This window comes from Barbus barbus (assembly GCF_936440315.1).
Source record: "Barbus barbus genome assembly, chromosome: 18".
Taxonomy (NCBI): domain Eukaryota; kingdom Metazoa; phylum Chordata; class Actinopteri; order Cypriniformes; family Cyprinidae; genus Barbus; species Barbus barbus.
In genome coordinates this window covers 4,641,662-4,662,701 of record NC_136746.1, presented here as the reverse complement: position 1 = coordinate 4,662,701, position 21,040 = coordinate 4,641,662, and the positions used below count along the sequence as shown (strand labels likewise).

The 21,040-nt window shown below is 40.1% G+C and overlaps 1 protein-coding gene across 2 annotated transcripts in view; it reads left to right on the top strand.

Annotated features, from left to right (window-relative positions):
* LOC306884154 (microcephalin-like) overlaps positions 1–16,318 on the top strand; it is an 87,675-nt gene extending 71,357 nt beyond the window's left edge. For both annotated transcript variants that reach the window (XM_079439853.1, XM_079439852.1), the window contains 2 exons: positions 3,527–3,764; positions 14,385–16,318. In XM_079439853.1, the coding sequence (XP_079295979.1) occupies positions 3,527–3,764; positions 14,385–14,437 (291 nt within the window). In that variant the 3' untranslated portion in view covers positions 14,438–16,318. The remainder of the gene's footprint in view (positions 1–3,526; positions 3,765–14,384) is intronic.
* Positions 16,319–21,040: the final 4,722 nt, after the last annotated feature.

Sequence of the window (21,040 nt, the reverse complement as noted above, 5' to 3'; positions counted from 1 at the left end):
ATTAGATTCAACTTTATTGTCATTGCGCATGTAAGGTACAGGGCAACGAAATGCAGTTAGCATCTAACCAGAAGTGCAATAAGCAGAGGTACAGGATATACAGTGCCTACAATGTTACATATGTACAGAATATACAGATAAGGCAGTAGTACTATGGACATAATTTACAAGTTTTTAAATACTATCAGTATGATATACAGATGGGTGATATGAACATACTATACAGATGGATTGTGCAGTAAATGTATGTACACTATGAGCAAAAACTATGAACATAATTACAAATGGATATGAATAAGCTATACATTAAGATATATAAACACTAGTGCAATGAACATTGAAAGTGCATAGAAATAAAAATTTACAGTACATAGTACTCAGTGTGTAGATTGCTTGTTTTTTTTGTTTTGTTTTTTTTAATCGATTTAATGATGGGGAGGGGTGAAGAGTTTGTAGTGGTGTGTGAGGGGGGTATCATTAGGCAGAGTTTAGTAGGGAAACAGCTGTAGGGAAAAAGCTGTTCTTGAGTCTGCTTGTCCTTGTTCGGAGGCTCCTGAAGCGCCTCCCAGAGGGCAGTAAGTTAAACAGTCTATGGTCAGGGTGAGAGGAGTCCTTAAGAATGCCGCGAGCTCGACGTAAACAGCGTTTTCTCTGGACGTCCTCAATGGCAGGAAGTGGTGTCCCTGTGATGCGTTGGGCGGTTTTCACCACCCTCTGTAGTGCCTTGCGGTCAGCAGCTGAGCAGTTCCCATACCAGACTGTGATGCAGTTGGTCAGGATGCTTTCAATTGCACACCGGTAGAAGTTCAGCTGGATGGTTGGAGACAGGTGGTTCTTCTTCAGTGTCCTAAGGAAGAAGAGGCGTTGGTGAGCCTTCTTGACTAAGCTGGATGTGTTGGTGGTCCAGGTCAGGTCCTCCGAGATGTGGGTTCCCAGGAACTTGAAGCTGGAGACACGTTCAACAACCATCCCGTTAATGTGGATGGGGTCATGCGTTCCACTTTTCTTCTTCCTGAAGTCCACAATAAGTTCCTTTGTCTTACTGGTGTTGAGGAGCAGGCTATTGTCAGCACACCATGCAGCCAGGTGCTGTACCTCCTCCCTGTAGGCAGTCTCATCGTTGTCTCTGATGAGGCCAATCACTGTGGTGTCGTCAGCAAACTTGATGATGGAGTTGGATCCATGCACAGGCCTGCAGTCATGGGTGTAGAGGGAGTAGAGAAATGGGCTCAGCATACAGCCCTGTGGTACGCCGGTGTTGAGTGTGATGGTGGTGGAGCAGGTGAGGCCTGACCTAACATGCTGAGGTCTGTTGGTCAGAAAGTCCATAATCCAGCTGCAAAGGGAGGTGTTAACACCCAAGTCTCCAAGTTTAGTGGTCAGCTTGGAGGGAATGACGGTGTTGAATGCTGAGCTGAAATCAACAAACAATATCCGTGCATATGTGTTGTTGTTTTCCAGGTGTGTGAGTACCGAGTGCAGTACTGTGCCTACTGCATCCTCAGTGCTTCTATTGCTTCTATAGGCAAATTGGTGTGGGTCCAGTGTGGGTGGGAGGCAGTTCTTGAGGTGTGCCAGGACCAGTCGCTCAAAGCACTTCATAACAATAGGTGTGAGTGCTAATGGGTGGTAGTCATTCAGGCACGTTGGGGAGGAGTGTTTCGGCACTGGCACAATGGATGTGGACTTAAAGCATGTTGGCACCATTGCTTGGGTGAGTGACAGGTTGAAAATGTCTGTGAAGACCCCTGCGAGCTGCTCTGCACATGTCCTGAGCACACGTCCAGGAATGCCGTCGGGGCCAGCAGCCTTGTATGCGTTGATCCGGCTCAATGCTGTGCAGACATCTGTGTAGGTGAGTTTGAGGGTCTGATGGTCTCCTGAGAGTGTGATCTTGGTGGCTGTCTCCTTGTTGTTGTTGTCAAAGCGAGCATAAAAGTCATTTAGCTCGTTAAGGAAGGAGACGTCTGTGACCGTTGGAGTGGAAACCGTTACAGTAAGTAGCTTTAGAAATAAATATTTTAATTCACACAAAATTAAAATATTTTGTGTGAATTAAACTAGGGGGCAGTCGTGGCCTAATGGATAGAGAGTTGGACTTGTAACCCGAAGGTCGTGGGTTCGAGTCTCAGGTCCGGCAGGGATTGTAGGTGGTTGGAGTGAATAACCAACACTCTCTCCACCCTCAATACCACGACTGAGGTGAGACCCTTGAGCAAGGCACCGAACCCTCAACTGCTCCCCGGGCGCCGCATTGATGGCTGCCCGCTGCTCCAGGTGTACCTGGATGGGTTAAATGCAGAGAACGTCCCTTTCCCCCTTCCCCTTGGGGAAGTCGTGGCCTAATGGTTAGAGAGTCGGACTTGTAATCCGAAGGTTCGAAGGTTTGCGGGTTCGAGTCCCCGGCCGGCAGGAATTGTAGGTGGGGGGAGTGAATGTCCAGCGCTCTCTCCACCCTCAATACCACGACTGAGGGCACCTCATTTTATGGGCGCTGCAGCATAAAATGGCTGCCCACTGCTCCGGGTGTATGTTCACGGTGTGTGTGTGTGTGTGTGTGTTCACTGCTGTGTGTGTGCACGTTGGATGGGTTAAATGCAGAGCACGAATTCCGAGTATGGGTCACCATACTTGGCTGAATGTCACTTCACTTCAAAAGTACAAATAAATAGGCCTACTGAAATATGCAATGACTTTAAAAAAGAAACAATATTCTAAATATAAAACTAAAAGCGCCAGTCGGTGGTGACAAATCACTGTCTTAATAAATAAGTAATTCAGTCATTCATTCATTCAATCGATCAAACAGGTGATTCATTCAGTAATGAAGCAATGACTGCCTTTATGAATGGCTCACTGAATCATTGACTCACTGAATTCATTTAAAAACATTGATTCAATTCATTCAGTAAAGAAACAGCACTGTGTGTTGATCAGACACGCACAACAGTCTGTTGATGAAATGACTGACAATGTGTCAATCTCTCAAAAGAATGATTCATTTATGAACCAGACATCACTCCGGACGTTTATCCAAGACTATGGATTACAGGTAATAATGTTGTAAATAATGTTCAGCTTCTTGCACATTTAGCTTCATGTCAATGTATTGTAAAGATGTCAATATATTGTAAGGAGCCATGGGAATTCATTTTGTTTTGCCTAGTGTGCTATATTTTTTTGTTTGTTTTTTTTAACTCTCAAAAGTGACAGTAGCTGTCGACTTGCATTTTACAAATCACTTAGAACCAAGGTTTCAGCTAAAAATATTCTTTAATGTTCTACTGAAGAGAAAAAAAATCACCCATGTCTTGGATGTATTGAGGGTAAGTAAATTAACAGTAAATTTTCGTTTTTGGGTGAGCTAACCCTTTAACTTTGAAATGGCCCTACTATTAGTGAATATCAGATGTGGCCCGATACCACTTTTTTGTTTGAGACCCCTGATGTATGGACTCTCCTCATGTTACCCATATTATTTAGAAAAAGAACAAGAGTTGTAATAAGATTTTCTCTCTTCTTGCAGATATGCCGTCTGCAGCAGCATCTCTCTGCTGGGGAACATCAGCAGGATCTGTTCCAGCATCAGCGGCCCATGTTTGTGTCCCCACACTCCCAGCCCCCCTGCAACAGCATGACAGAACTCATTCAGCTTTGTGGAGGAACTGTGTGCCGGAGTGTGCGACAGGCTGGAATCTTTATTGGACAGTATAATGGCAAAAAAAAAGAGGGGAGCTGCAGTCTTTCTGAACAGTGGATTTTAGGTAAGATGGCAAATTGATGATAATAATGAGCAAGAAGAGATGTAATATTCATAACGTACCATAAACAATATCTGTGTGTGCAACAGCACATTGTGAAGGGCTATTACAAAACTATAGGCTTTGTTCAGAATGAATTATTAGCATGTGCTGTCGTACTGCATTTTATATACTAATATACTGCCTATGTTTTTGTTTTTTAGTAGTATGTAACACAATATTAACTATATATGGAAGCCAGGGTCTTGGGACAAAAGTCCCCCCCAAATTCAAGGGGGAAAAAATGCTCCTGCACATTTAAACTAAATCTGTTATGTCTGTCGCAATGAAAATCTGAACATGAATGAAGTGTTTTGATTGCAGCATTATATAAAAAAATTTTCGTTGCACAGAAGATTGCCCAGAATTGTAGACCAGTGGTTCCCAACCACGTTCCTGGAGCCCCTCCTGCACATTTTGAATGTCTCCTTTGTCTGATACACCCATTCCAGGTCTTGGAATCTCTACTAATGAGCTGATGACCTGAATAACTGTTTTGCTTTGTCATACCAATGTGAAGTTTTGATTTGCCTAAAGTGCAGTAAACTAATTCATAAATGGTTCTTAGCTTTTTCTTTTTGCAACCAACTGATGTGATTTTTTTTTTTTTTTTATTCACCCCCCCCAAAAAAGTTTTTGTATTCTGCTAATTAACATTAATACTTACTTACGCCTATTACCCCTACTGGGGCATAGGCCACCTACAAGGGTTTTCCAAGCATCCCGGTCCTGGGACATTCTCTCCAGCTGTCCCCAAGTGTGGCCTGTATTCTGACATCGGCTTCCAGGTCTCGGCACCAACTGTTTTGAGGCCAACCCCTCTTTCTTTTCCCTTGGGGGTTCCATATCAAGACTTGCCTAGTGATGTTAGAAGCCAGTTTACGGAGATTGTGTCCTAACCATCTCCAGCGACGTTGGGTGATCTCTTCGTCTGCTGTGTTTTGGCTTGTGTGCTGCCATAGTTCCTGGTTGCTGATGGTATCGGGCCATCTGATCTGGAGAATGTGCTGCAAACATATGTTGATAAATGTCTGTATCTTTTTGGTTGTGGTTACAGTGTTCCTCCATGTTTCAGAGCCATAGAATAGCACTGACTTCACGTTTGTGTTAAACACCCTGATCTTTGTTTTGATGGGCAAGTCTCTTGAGCTCCAGATATTCTTTAGTTGGAGAAAAGCTGTCCTGGCACTCACAACCAGAATCTTTGGGCACTAAGGGCAAGTCCAATGAAGGGACTGTCGCTCTGAGGGGGCGGCCTCAACCGCTGAGCTCCATGAATGAAGTAGGCTGAAATGGCGGCCACATAGACTCTAAAAGTACCAGGATATGTGCCTGAAGACAATTTCTCTTGCAAGAACTCCAGCATTGAAACAACCTGGCAGCGAACTGGGTCTGCATGGTGTGTCATACACCTACTTTCGAAAAAGCACAATCTGAGGGCATAATTTCTTCTAGTGAAAGGAGTCCCCGCAATCAGAATAGTCTGTAGTACATCTGCTGGAAACCCAGCATCTCTTGTGGTCCCCCTCAGGGGCCAGAGATGAAGGTTCCAGAACTCAGGCCGGGGATGAAATACTGTCCCCTGTGCCTGAGATAGAAGAACTCTCCTGACCGGAATCGCCCATAGTTAGCCATCAAGGAGGGATCTGAGAGCCACACTCTGGTCATTCAATGGGGCTATCAGTAAGAGACCCTCGTTGACATACCTTGGCCAGGACTCCTGGGAGCAGAGTGATCGGGAAGAACGTGAGAGAGAGGGGTGGTTCGCGCACTCGAGGGCAGCAACAGCATGCTCCAAAATTCGGATAGCGAATCTGCTCCTACATTCATTAACCCCAGAATGTAAATCGCCTTGATGGACTAGAACTTGACCCTCATACAAAGCAGAGCCTGCTGTGCTAGCATGTTCTGGCGGCACGGATGCAGTCTGCCCTGGCGACCTATGTAAGTGACTACCACAGTCTTGTCCCCCCGCTCTAGGACATGGTAGCCCCTGCTGGAGGATGTATTTCAGGGTCCAAAATACAGCCATCATTCCAAGGCATTTGATGTGCCAATCGAGAAAATGATCTCTCCAGATCCCTTGGGCTGGACGGTCATCCAAGACCGCACCCCAGCCCATGAGTGGGAAGTCGTGGCCTAATGGTTAGCGAGTCGGCCTCGTAATCCAAAGGTTGCGGGTTCAAGTCTCGGGCCAGCAGGGATTGTAGGTGGGGAGAGCGCTCTCTCCACCCTCAATACCACGACTGAGGTGCCCTTGAGCAAAGCACTGAACCCCCAACTGCTCCCCGGGCGCCGCAGCATAAATGGCTGCCCACTGCTCCGGGTGTGTGTTCACGGTGTGTGTGTGTTCACTGCTGTGTGTGTGCACGTTGGGTGGGTTAAATGGAGAGCACTAATTCCGAGTATGGGTCACCATACTTGGCCGTATGTCACTTCACTTCACTTCACATGAGGAAAGCATCTGTCGTTAGCATCTTGCGACGACAACACGTGCCTAGAGTGGGACCCAAAGTCAAAAACCGGGGTTTGAACCACATAGAAAGGGTACGAGGCCCTAGCGCGTAACCCTTAGATGCCTCTGGGGATTGCCCCTTAGATTAAATCCCCTGGCTCTGAGCCACAACTGTAATGGTCTCGTGCAAGATGTCGTTTCACGTGGATGCAGTTGCCATGAGACCTAGAACTTTCTGAAAGTGATGTACAGTAACTTTTTGGCTTAGCCTGAAATCCTTCTGGGTGTTCAGAATGAGTTTGATACGTGTAGGAGACAGCTGTGCCCACATTATGATAGAATCCTGTTAACTCCTAAATACATTGTCCCCTGGGAAAGAGAGAAACCGCTTTCCTTGGCGTTGAGTCTCAATCCCAGATATTTAAAATGAGCGAGGACGACATCCCGATGTCGAAGCGCATGCTCTTAAGACTGGGTCAAATCAGCCAGTCACTGATTTGGAAGCGGGCGCAAAAACCTCCCGATCTGGGGAGAGCACGAGAAAAAGGGGAGGAACCGCCTCTCAAGCCAGGTCAAAGTGCGATCTTAACGAGGGTGCAGCGGCTCGTTCTTTGTAAAAGAAAGCGAGCCAAACGTGAAGCACGCGGATAGGAAGTGAATCGCAGTGCTCACAGTCGCCACCCTCAAACGCAAGAGCAGCATGCTCTTACCCCAAGCACTCAAAACAAAACTCATGCAAGTCATCTTCAGAGACGAGCCGTAAAAAAGGAGGCACACATCTCTTTGCGGATTAACTCGACAAGCTTTTAACTTTCACTTTACAATAATACTGCTTTCAGCGTGACACACACACACAATGCGGTCTCTGAAGACAAAGAAACCTGAAGATGTGTACATCTCGCGTCTATTTATAACTTGCAGGTGCACATAATCAATTGTCACTCACCGAGGTTATTTAAGCCAATTCTTGGCATGTTTGGCACACGTGCTTCACAACCATGAATGTTCTCATCAGCGTTATTGAAACACAGCATCAAGAGTAGCTTTTGATAGGAAGCATAAATATTTTCTACTTTTGGAGGTGTGGTGTGCCAACTTTGCTTTTCTTGTTTGAAATAGTTTTTGTGGTTGAGCACACATTGAGTGTGCACTTTGATTGCAGTCTTTGTTTCTTGAAAACCGAGCAGACATCCTTCACACAGACCACAATTGCAGGTTGAATAGCAGGGGCGGGGGGTTGGGTAAAAGGAGGTTTTGGTGCATGTGTGAAGGTGGCTGCAGCTCCAAAAACACTCCAGTCAGTGCATTCAAAGCAGTGGAAAGTAACATTGTTAAATGTAAACATGGTCATTTATGTCATCTGCTCCTTAAATGTGGAGATCTTTAATGCTCACATCACTGTGGGGAGCAGTGGAGGGTCAGAGGCTGGCTTCTGTGTTTGTCACGTCCTTCTAGCTTGGCGGCAGTGGACGGGGAAAGCACTTGTTTGGACACTTATCACCAAGGATAATGGCAATACAGAGGCGGGGGTACTAATGTTTTATAAATCAAGCAATGAGGGCAGTCAGACCCCAATGAGGGCAATACCACCTCTGAATGGTTACAGCCCAGGAAGACACAGATGCCATATCTATCCCTGAGCTCGATCTGTCCCATACAGGAATGCCATTCTTTTATAAAAGAAAAATATCATATTTACCAGAATGCTGCAGAGGAGCGGCGGCTCAGCATCATCCTATGAAAAGGCATATTCAAAGGCAAGCTGTAGATGGCTTCATGAAGAGAATGTAGCTATCTGATGACATTCAACACATCCTTATATTTGGCACTTATTTAGGACTTGTTTACACTCAGAAGATTGTTAAAACTCATGGCTGCTATTACAAGTTGATATTGCATTCTGTGCTTCAGTTTGTATACTGCACATTTCTGCAACTACAAATGTCATGCATAAAGAAAAAAATGCTACAGAATATTAAAACTTTAACTGAATTCTGAATTCTGCAGAAAGAGCAAGAGTAGTACAGTAGTACAGAACATGATGGTAGTACCACCATGAATCATGCAAGTACTCTTTTATATTAGGGATGTGCAGATCCTGTACTTACGCCAAGTTCACACTGCACTATTTTAGCCCGACTTTTCACTCACCGACAGGTTTTGCGAAATCGAAGGCAAATCGGTGCTCGTTCACGTGAGTGAAAGTCACGCAGTGTGAATTATCAAAGACACTATCTGAGAGAATCGCCGATGCCTATGAAATATTTGGCATGCTAAATATCTGGATTCAACATCCTGCTGTGTGAAATGAGTTCTGACTGAAACGTACATCGACGATGACCTGCAGCCAATGAGAGAGCAAGATACAGAGCAGCGGGAAGTTCGGGGAGGAATTTATATATATATATATATATATATATATATATAAATATATATATCCATATATATATATATATATATATATATATATATATATATATATATACATACACACACACACACACACACAGATATATATATATATATATATATATATATCCATATAAATATATATATTTATATGGATATATATATTTACATGGATATATATGTATATATATATATATGTGTATGTATATGGATATATATGTGTGTGTATGTGCGTGTGTGTGTGTATATGTATATATATATATATATATATATATATATATATATATATATATATATATATATATATATATATATATATATATATATGGATATATGTATATGTGACCATTTTAGGACCTTATTATGAAAACTAGCAAAAGCTTATGTCATTTTCCTCAGTTCATGCATGGTCAACTTCCTGTTTGATGCATGCCCCGCCCACCTGCATGATGTCACACCAATGAGGGCATCCCGTTTTAATTGTGGTTTTATACCTAGGACTCTGCAAAAAAGTTTTTTTTTGCACTCATTTGGTGAGAAAATAAATTCTGTATAGTTATATTGTCCCATTTTACCGTATGTCCCAATCACCCTTATAAACAATTAGCTATGTACAAACAACGTGCCTACATTTTTGCATTACAATATACAGAACAGGTAGGTGACGTACATGAAGATGAAGGGGCTAGGGTTTTTCCTGTAAATAATATTCTTCTATAAAGGATAAAAGATTTATTGCATTTTTTCTTTTTCATCACATTGTGGGCTTTTATAGGCTATAAGAAATAAACTAATAAAATGCACCAAACGTTGGTTTCACTTTCAAGTAGGCTACTTAGATTTGTTTATATAAAATTTTCCCAGCAGAAGTGTTGTTAACAAAGAAGTCATCTTTGTTAATTATTGTGTGCTCAGGGAGGACTTTTAGACCATAATATATCAGCGTGATCTTGCGTTATTTTCTTATCACTTCTCGTTTGGCCGTAGTTGAGTTGTTGTCATTCTTCCTGTTGTAAAGTCATGCAGTGTGTAACCTCCTGTCGCCGATCCATCATGCAATGTGAACACAGCAGCAACTGAATGCTACCACAGATAGTCGTGCAGTGTGAAAACAGCGGTGATCCGAACTTGGCATTAGGTTGCTACCGATCCAATACAGACCTTTTTTGTTGGGTCAGGTATTAATCAGACTAGACCAATCCAAATCAGATATTAGGGGTTTTTAATGGATGTTACTTTTGAGATCAAATAATAAATAAAGAAATAAAAATAATTGTAATAATAAAATAAACCAAAAAAATATTAAAGTACCACAGAACGTTTAGTGCATTATATTCCAAGTCTTCTGAAGTCGTTAAATAATTTTATTTGAGGAACTGATGGTATATTAAAATAATGACCCTCTTCACTACTTGTCTATTTATGTTTAGAGGAGTAAAGTCCTCACACTCTTCTCATCTATGATGAGTTGTTGTTTTTTGTTTGTTTGTTTGTTTTTATGATCAATGGCAGATTGTATCACCACATTTCAATAAATCAGTCATACATTTAGTTCTATAGGAACCAACCACTAATAAACCCAAAATGTGCAACCATATTCTGGAAATAATCCTAAAGGGGAAAATGAAACTTCATCAACCCAAATCTGTAAATGAATTTGATCTGTAGACAACCCCAAAGTTGCTTATAACAAGCAAACTTGGCAACACAGATGTGCCTTTGTGCCTCCCTAAATGGAAAACTATGATAACTATCAGTTTACCCTTTGAATGGCAAGGGTACACTGCTGAGTGACATTATAATTGAGAGAAATCTGGATTTACCATTTTTAACTGAAATCTGGCAAATGCCTTCATTGAACTTAATCTATTAACCCCTCCTGGATATAGTTATCTGACAAAATCTTGTCTCATTGGCAGAGGTGGTGGTTTGGCTGTGGTATTTAAGAACAATTATAAAATGACCAAATATGATGTTCTTAATGTTTCAAGTTTTGAATGTCTATCATTTAAACTTGCTGGTCCTGCTCCACTTCTGATTCTGTTGATTTATAGACCCCCTAAACATAATGCGAGTTTCCTCTCTGAGTTGACTGAACTTCTAACTCTCGCCTGTGCCCAGCATGATAGAATCATAATGTTAGGTGACTAACACCCCTGTTCACCCCTGAACTTGAAAGCTGAATATAGGCGTCATGAACAACTTCATAAAAAAATCCTCCCTTGTAGTGCATGCTACTGCTTTTTCTGATTCAGTAGTGAAGTATAAAGAGGCACTTAACACTGCATGCTCTACCCATCTCTCTACAGTCATTAATAAAGCCAAGTGCAAACCTAAAGCCCTTTTCTATGAGATCAACAAACTTGTTAAACCATCATCCGCAGCTATTAATGGCTCTGTTGATCTTTGTGAAAGCTTTAAGTCTTTTTTCTTACTTAAAATTGATAACATTTACCAAGACTTTTCCCCATCTGTCTCTCCCCACCTTTCTCCATGTCTGATAGGTCACCCACTCAACACTTTCTTCCCCACAAATATATCTGTGGTTGAACAACTGGTTATCAAATCTAACTCTGCCTCCTGCACACTTGATCCTATTCCAACATACTTACTCAAAACCCTTTTTCCTTCACTCATCCAGCCTATTACTCTTATAATAAATAGATCCCTTGCCACTGGTTATGTTCCACAAGACCTAAAAGTAGCTGCCATCACCCCAATCCTTAAGAAACCTGGACTTGATAATACAGATCTGAACAATTTTAGACCAATTTTAAACCAATATCAAACCTCCCATTTGTTGCTAAAATACTTGAGAAGGTAGTTGCAGCTCAACTGCAGTCTCATTTAGAGAAACATAATCTTTGAGCAGTTTCAATCTGGTTTCCATCCCACTCACAGAACAGAAACAGCACTTTTAAAAGTGGTTAATGATCTCCTCCTTGTTTCTGATTCAGGTGCCCGCAGTTCCTGGTTCTCCTTGATCTGAGTGCAGCCTTTGATACTGTTTGCCACTCTGTACTTCTTTCTCGACTATCTGCTATAGGTATCAATGGTGCTGCTCTTCAGTGGCTAACATCATATCTATCAGATAGACAGCAATTCGTTAGGATAGATAAGAATCGATCTCGCACTATCACTATTTCCCGTGGTGTACCCCAAGGTTATAGTCATAGTTACGCTAATGATATTCAAATCTATTTTACAGTTCAACCACCCCCTTCTATTGTTTCATGTCTTCAACAACTTAAAACCTGGATGTCAGATAACTTTTTACAACTAAATGCAGACAAAACTGAAATCCTGCTGGTTGGCCCTAAATCACAGAGCTACTTCCAGCATGACATCTTCATAGGTATCGATGGTGTCCAGATTAGGCCCTCAACAACTGTACGAAATTTGGGAGTGTTGTTTGACTCTGCGCTATGGTTTGATTCACACATTGGTCAGAATGTTAAATCATGCTTTTACCTACTGTGAAATATTGTTCGTATATGTCCCTCACTTAATTTTGCAGATGCTTTTATAACCTCTAGATTGGATTACTGTAACTCCTTATATAGCGGCTTACCTGCCAAAGCTATTAATCGTCGCCAAATGGTACAAAACTCTGCTGCTCGAGCCCTTACATTTAATAAAAAATCTGCACATATCACTCCCATCCTTCACCAACAGACAGCAAGCCGTACGGATGGGTAAACACACCTCATCCTCCATCCCCTAAGTACTGGAGCCCCTCAAGGTTGTGTTCTGAGCCCCCTGCTGTACTCACTGTACACTTATGACTGTGTGGCCACTTCCAACTCCACCACCATCATCAAGTTTGCTGATGACACTGTTGTGTTGGGCCTGATCTCAGACAACGACGAGACGGCCTACATACAGGAGATTAAGAACCTGGAGAGTTGGTGCCAGGTGAATAGTCTACACCTGAACATCAGCAAAACTAAGGAGCTTGATAGTGGACTTCAGTACGAAGCAGGAGCGGTCATACCAGCCGATCACGATCAACGGGACTCCAGTGGAGAGAGTGGACAGCTTCAGATACCTGGGTGTTCACATCACGCAGGACTTGACTTGGTCCTGTCATACCAGCACCCTGGTGAAGAAGGCCAGGCAGCGTCTGTACCATCTGAGACGCTTAAGGGACTTTAGACTTCCCTCTCGGGTGCTTAAGACTTTTTACACCTGCACCATCGAGAGCGTCCTGACTGGCAGCATCACTTCCTGGTTCGGGAACTGCACTATGCAGGACAGACGAGCCCTCCAGAGGGTGGTGCATTCAGCGGAACGTACCATCCACACCGATCTCCCTGACCTGCAGGACATCTACAGCAAGCGGTGCCTGACCAGGGCCAGGAAGAAAGTGAAGGACCTCAGCCATCCCAACAATGGACTCTTTTCTCTGCTGCATTCAGGGAGAGAATGAGGAGGAGCTTCTTCCCGCAGGCCATTCTGAGTCTTAACCTCTCTCCACTCTAATCACATCACCCCACACTTCCACTTTGCACATTTTTCAATTACAATCTGCACTAATTTGTAGAAGGTTACGTAAGGATAAATGAGTGGGATTTACATACCATTTGTCTTTTGTCTTTAGTATTCCTTTTACTCACTTATACACTTTACTGCACTGCACAGCACACGGACACTTTATCACTGACATACACTTTACTTTTTATAGAATCTATATAGAATCATATTCTATTTTTATTCTTCATATCTATTTTTATTCTCATATCTATTTGTTATTTTATTTTATTGCTAGATTATTTCTATATATATGTTTACTGTACTTTTTCTATTTGTATTTTTGTAAACTTGAGGTTTTTCTTAATTTTGTTGGACAATTTGTTGGACAGTCGTACAATACATTTCACTACATGTCGTACTATGTATGTATATGTATGTGACAAATAAAATTTGAATTTGAATTTGAACTTCACTGGCTTCCGGTGGCTAAACGTATTCAGTTCAAACTCTTAGTTTTAGTTTTATAAAGCCCATAACGGCCTCGCACCTCAATGTCAAGTTAGTGCAACCATATGTTCCTGCATGGATTCTCAGATCTAGCAATGATAACTTGCTTGTTGTGCCCAAGTATAAACTCTCTACGGTGGGTGGTAGAGCTTTCTGTATTATAGACCCTAAGCTATGGAATAAGCTGCCCCATAATGTTCATGCTGCCTCCTCTCTCCAGACTTTTAAGTCTCAATTTAAAACTCATCTATTCACTTTGTTCTCTAAATAACTCTTCTACCTCTCTGTTTCCCCTTTCTTCAACTTCGGTCTATATGACACATGACCATTTTCTTGACATATCCTAATCGATCTTCATCATATGATTGGGGGGCCCTTTTTGTTGATTACCTGTAGTTCCTTGTTGTCAACACTTGTTTGTATGATTGTTCACCCTGTTTGGTGTATTATGCTTGCCAATTGCTTGTATTATTTTGTAAAGTGACCTTGGGTTCTTGAAAGGCGCTATAAAAATAAAACATTATTATTATTATTATTATTAAAAGACAATAAATATTTTGTATTTACGCTTTTTTTAGTGCATATATTTGTTTAGTGCTATCAAAGATGTATTGTTCAGAATTTTGGCACCCTTGAACTCTTTATTACATAATTGAACACGAAAAGTGTTCAGCCATCCCTATTTTATATAATATATAAATATAATTTATATATAATAATGATGTTTTTATTCTTTTCAGACTGTGTCACACACCTCACACTGCTACCATATGAAAACTATGTCTTGGAATGAAGAACCCTGGAATGTGATACTTCTGTAGTTATAAAAATTGGCTTTGACTTTTATTTTTTAAATCTGTGAAGATACTATTATTAAATATCTCTGCTGTATTTTGTGTATTTGGCAGCTTAGTGGAGTGATTTTGTCATTTTCATGTTATTTAGTCAGTCTTTTATGTTTATCTGTGTTTTTGTTTTTGTTTTTTCTTCATTTAACAAAACTGTGACTGAAAAGTGAATGCATCCTTCAAGTAAATGTAAAGGTGGTAGACAGTAAAGAGTAAATGTTCCCATTTAGGCTAGGTCATCGATTTTAGACATTAGGTTTAAGAAAGAGATACAGTAAGAAGGCATTTTTGAAAATAAAATTTTTTGGACTTTTATACTTATCACATTTTCCTTACATTTTTGTCAAACTCTCAAGCAGATCATTCTTTTCAGCTAGTTTTTATTTGATGGAATTCATTTCTGACAGGTGGTTGTCATTTTATAGGACCATACAATATCACAGTACAACCCTGAAAACATGATAATCTGCTGTATTTCTTTAAATGATGTCCAATTTCTGAATGAATTTTGAACTTGTCCCTTTAATTATTTGTTTGAACCAAATTTTAAACCATTGATAAATTAGTCCAATTGTAAGAAAGAACACTGTTACAATAAGGTCACAGTTACAATAACTTAGGACAGTAAAGGGACCTTAATACTGACTATAAACAACACCAGAAAATAGACCGTTAGGATGCCTGCTCATGGAAAACAAATGAACATCAATTGATATTAAAATTTATGCTAATTATTAGTAATATAACATCAGTCACACCAGTGTGAATTCTTCATTTAATTAACTTCTTGCTGATATAGTGCACTCACTGCCTTGCAGTATATAGGGATTAGAGAATGGGTGAACAAGTGAGCGATTTCAGACACAGTAACGCAACAACAATCTTCAGAACCGGCATGTGCACTGCCATGAGAAATGAGTGCTGTGTTCCAAATTAGATAAATCCACTCTCGAAGGGCACCTATTGAAGGGTCGTGCCAAACCAGTGTTCAAAACTGGCCAATTCAAAAGGCCCTTTGGACACTTCTCTCCCATGATTCTTTGCAGAGGTTTAATTGTGCAAGAAAAATAAGGTGGATATAACAGCTTTCCTGTAGCTCAAACAATGGAGCATGATGCTAGTAACACCAAGGTCATGTATTAGATTCCCAAAGAAAATTAAGTACTGAATGCAGTGTATATCGCTTTGGATAAAAGCATGTACCAAATGCATAAATGCAAATGTATATCCTGGCAACAAGTTTTAATCGATAGATATTTTGCTTTATAGGGTAAGTTCATGTAAAGTGGGCTGTTTAAGCTTGATTGTACTGTGCTCAATGGATTTACACTTTAAGCGTAACAGTGGTCTTTAATTAAAAGGACATTAATTTGAATGTTCTCTGACTGGATGCCTCTGCAGCTGTTGTATGGTGAGATCCTGGAAATACAGCATACTGTGGGCCATCCAAAAAACTTTATGCAGATCATTTGAAATTTATTCTGAAGGCTTTTGGCATCCCAGCAATGGCCCTTGAAGGTCTGGCAGCTGACAGAGTTGCCTGGAAGTCCAACTTTAAGACTGGTCTTGATGCCTGGGAAGCAGTCATGACACAGGCAGCAGAGGAACGCTGCAAGACTGATCAGTAGCAATGCATCATCCTCTTTGGAACTGACACTCTCTTGTGGCTACAAAAAAAAAGAGGACTCCCTTATTATGAAATATTATCCCTTTGAGATTCAGATTTTAATTTCTATTTATGCTCACTAAATGTAAAATATGTGTGACAGTACTTGTATTATTTGTTACTGCGCTTAACATGGATTAAAAATCAAATAATGCATTTTAAAATGTTAGGCTTTTTTTGTAAGGTGGTAAGCATGGTTTGGCCGAATGTGTGAACTCTTTTTAAGAAAACTGTGTGCAGTCAGGAAATCCAAGTACGATATACAGGTGCATCTCAAAAAATTAGAATATCGTGAAAAAGTTCATTTTTTTCTTGTAACTTATTTCAAAAAGTGAAATTTTCATATATTTTAGATTCATTACATGTAAAATAAAACATTTCAAAAGTTTTTTTGTTTTAACTTTTGATGATTAGAAATTACAGCTCATGAAAGTCAAAAATCCAGTATCTCAAAATATTAGAATATTTCCTAAGATCAATCAAAATAAGGATTTGCAAAACAGAAAAGTTCAAGTTCTTTAAAGTATGTTCATTTATGCACTCAATACTTGGTTGGGGCTCCTTTAGCACAAATTCCAGCATCAGTGAGGTGTGGCATGGAAGCGATCAGCCTGTGGCTCTTCCGAGGCACTATTGAGCCTTCAGCTCGTCTGGATTGTTGGATTGACTGTTTCTCATCTTTCTCTTGAAAATACCCCATAGATTCCATATGGGGTTCAGGTCAGGCATGTTGGTAGTAATGGGCAGGTGCTAAAGTCCTGCTGGAAAAGGAAATCAGCATCTCCATAAAGCTTGTCAGCAGATGGAAGCAAAAAGTGCTCTAAAATCTCCTGGTAGACGCCTGCATTGACTTTGGACTTGATGAAACACAATGGACCAACACCAGCAGACTTCACAGCATCCCAAATCATCACTGACTTCGGTAACCCCACACTGGACTTCAAGCAGCTTGGATTCTGTGCCTCTCCAGTCTTCCTCCAGACTCCAGACCTTGATTTCCAAATGAAAAGCAAAATTTACTTTTATCTGAAAAGAGGACTTTGTGCCACTGAGCAACAGTCCAGTTCTTTTTCTCCTTAGCCCAGGTAAGATGCTTCTGACGATGTTTCTGTTTCAGAAGTGGCCTGGTAGCCCTTTTCCTGAAGATGTCTGAGCTGGTGACTCTTGATGCAGTTTCAGTTCACTCCTTGTGAAGCTCTCACAAGTGTTTGAATCAGCTTTGCTTGACAGTATTCTCAAGCTTGCGGTCATCCCTGTTGCTTGTGCACATTTTCCTACCCAATTTCTTCCTTCCAGTCAACTTTGCATTTAATATGCTTTGATACAGCACTCCTTGAACAGCCACCCCTTTCAGTAATGACCCTCTGTGACTTTCTCTATTTGTGGAGGGTGTCAATGATCGTCTTCTGGACCATGGCCAAGTCAGCAGTGTTCCCCATTATTGTGGTTTCAAACAAAACGAGATACCCAAAATTTATACTGTAGGGATGGTCATTTATTGAAACGCAAATGTAAATATTCTAATATTTTGAGATACTGATTTTTGACTTTCATGAGCTGTAAGCTCTAATCATCAAAATTAAAACAAAAAACTTTTGAAGTGTTTTACTTTACATGCAATGAATCTAAAATATATGAAAGTTTCACTTTTTGAAATAAGTTACAAGAAAAAATCAACTTTTTCACCATATTCTAATTTTCTGAGATGCACCTGTAGAAGAAAGGAAAGAGAGCAGAAAGCAGATGAGGCATGAAGTTGAATCTGAAGTGAAATAAGGAGGGAGCAAAATGTAGATGTTAAGAAAGCTATACAATTTGGTTACAATTAATGTTTCTTAAAACAGACAGAAAACAGTTTTTAATGTGTATTTATTGTAATATATACAATATTACATTTTAAATGTGTTATAGTCACAAATGTCAAATTAATGTCAAGGCATGTTCTGTGAGTTGTTTTACATTTTACACATGAATTGAGTAAACATGAATTTTACTAAAGGCCTAGGGCTGGACCATATATTTTGGGGGTTTGAAAGACTGGATTAAGCACCAATGCGCACAAGCAAATCCTGATAATCAGTCAAATTCATATATAAATCGAAACTCACCATGGAAACAGGTATGAAAGATTAATTTTAATTTATTATTCAGTATCCACATTTCAAGATTCAAGAGTTTTTATTTGTCACATACACAATTATACAGGGTATAACCAGCAGTGAAATGTAGGTCAGGTCCGCTCCAAGGACAGTGCAATTATATAGAATACAAATATTAAGAAGGAGAAGTACAAAACATAAAATAGAATAAAAAAATAAAATAAGATAAGATAATAAATATAAATGTGCAGGTCAGTATGTTGTTGACTTAAATGGTAATAAGAGGAATGTGCAAAAATAATGTGCAAAAAGTTGTACAGGGTATGTGAATAGCAGCAATATGAGGTAGAGAAAAATTATGAATAGCTTATTGATATATGATATTTACATGGAGAAAAATTATGAATAGCTTATTGATATGGTGATATTTACATGGAGTCAAGTGATGTTATGACACAGAGTTAGAGTTTAGGAGCCTGATGGCCTGGGGGAAGAAGCTCCTCCTAAGTCTCTCAGTTTTTGCCATCAGGCTACGGAAGCGCTTACCAGATGGAAGCAAAGTGAATAGACGGTTAGCAGGGTGATTTGGGTCCTTGAAGATTTTAACAGCTCTGTTTTTGCAGCGTTTGAGGTAGATGTCCTGCAGAGAGGGGTGCGCAGACCCTGAGATGCGCTCAGCTAAGCGCACAACTCTCTGTAGTGCTTTGCAGTCCTGATTGGAGCTGTTTCCATACCACACTGAGATGCACTGAGTCAATACACTTTCTATGGTCCCTGAATAGAAAGTTTTCAGGATTGCTGGTGAGACCCTGAATTTCCTCAGCTGTCGCAGATGGTACAGTCTTTGCCTGGCTTTCTTAACCTGTGATTGGATGTGTGTAGTCCAAGTCAGGTTCTCGGAGATGTTTACGCCGAGGTACTTGAAGCTACTCACCCTCTCCACAGGTGTCCCACTGATCCTGAGAGGAGAGTAGGGCTGCTGCTGTCTCTTCCTAAAGTCCATGATCAGCTCTTTAGTTTTGCTCACATTCAGAGAGAGACAGTTGTCCTGGCACCATGATGCGAGTCTCAAATTCAAATTCAAATTTTATTTGTCACATACATATACATACATAGTACGACATGTAGTGAAATGTATTGTACGACTGTCCAACAAATTGTCCAAAAAAAATTGTCCAAAAAAATTAAGAAAAACTTCCTAAATGTGGAAGTTTTTAGGAAGTTTTTGTCTCTCTACCTCATCCAAGTATGCGGTCTCATCGTTGTTGGAGATGAGGCCCAGAACCACAGTATCATCAGCGAATTTGACAATAGATGTGGAGCTGTGAGAGGACACGCAGTCATGCGTGTAGAGAGAGTAGAGCAGGGGACTCAGGACACAGCCCTATGGGGCTCCTATGTTCAGAGTGATGGAGTTTGAGGTGAACTGGCCAACTTTCACCACTTGAGGTCTGCCGGTGAGGAAGTCTTGAATCCAGTCACAGAGTGAGGAGTTTAGGCCGAGGTGTGAGTTTAGATGCCAGCTTGATGGGGACTATAGTGTTGAAAGCTGAGCTTTCAACACTATAGACGAATAGTGTTGAATTTGGATAGGAAAATTATGTTTACTCGAAAAATTCAACAGAAATCAGTCATTCTTGAGAGCGAAAACATGTCCAGCAATTGTAACTGCTATCAGGTTTACAAAAAAAAAATATTTTCAATTGTAAATGTTATGGGGATTAATAATAGAATGTAATTAACACAATTGTCCCCTTCAATTAAATTTTATCATTATTATGTGAAATCTATGACGCTTATTGTGTTCTCACTACATCTAAAACAGTGTGTCCACAGAGAAGGGTTCAATTATTCATATGCTATAACATGGACAAAAATATGATAAAAAAGAGCTTGTTTATCAAAAGAAACACTTGATAATATCTCATATTATGTTTCATAAGGTTTCAAAGTTGTGTCCCCACTTTTCGTCAACACCGTCAGACATTCATTAAAATGTAATAAAATCAAGGTATATCAGGTGCATCTGTCACTCTAAAGAACCCCCTTGCCACAGTCCTGCTCTGCAGAGTACATCACTGTCAGACAGGCTCTGGTCAGTTTTATGGTTTTAGAATATATTAAATCCTAATGTTAATATTTCCTGGTCACAACCATGATATGTCAACACCATCTTACAATTTCTGAGGAAATTATTTAAAATATTTAGATCATTTTATTCTCCTGAAGCAGGTTCCATTAGCATCTAACATCAACAACAAAAAACACCGCTGTCAGATCTGTCACCTCCGTCAGAGGGATATTTTGATAATATTTCATTATGATATTTTATATTTGTTGAAGAATTGTTGGTTTAATTATAACAGTTTAAATTATATTACATAGTCCAAGATAAAAATGCACATTTTGTTAAAAAAAGATAAAAGTTGGGAAGTTGTATGTAAAGTATAGCTCAGTACATATAAGATACATAAATGTAGTTTAATTTGTCTGAGTACAAGGCTTTATTTTATTTTTTTAATTTTGCACCCTGTTTTGTCCCACTTCTCAAGAATGACTGAAGTAAATAATTTGTTAATGTAGAGAACATAATTCAATGTTTTAATCAAATTATTCAAATCCTTAATAATAATAAAAGTAGTAGGCTAATCTGAGATCTTATGAGGTCCAATTTTTTGTTTGTTTTGTTTTGTTTTTTATGTTGTTTTGTTTTTTATGTCTACATGTAGGCAAAACCTTTCGCCTAAAATTTCGTAACACCGGAACTCGTGCTTCAGCCAATC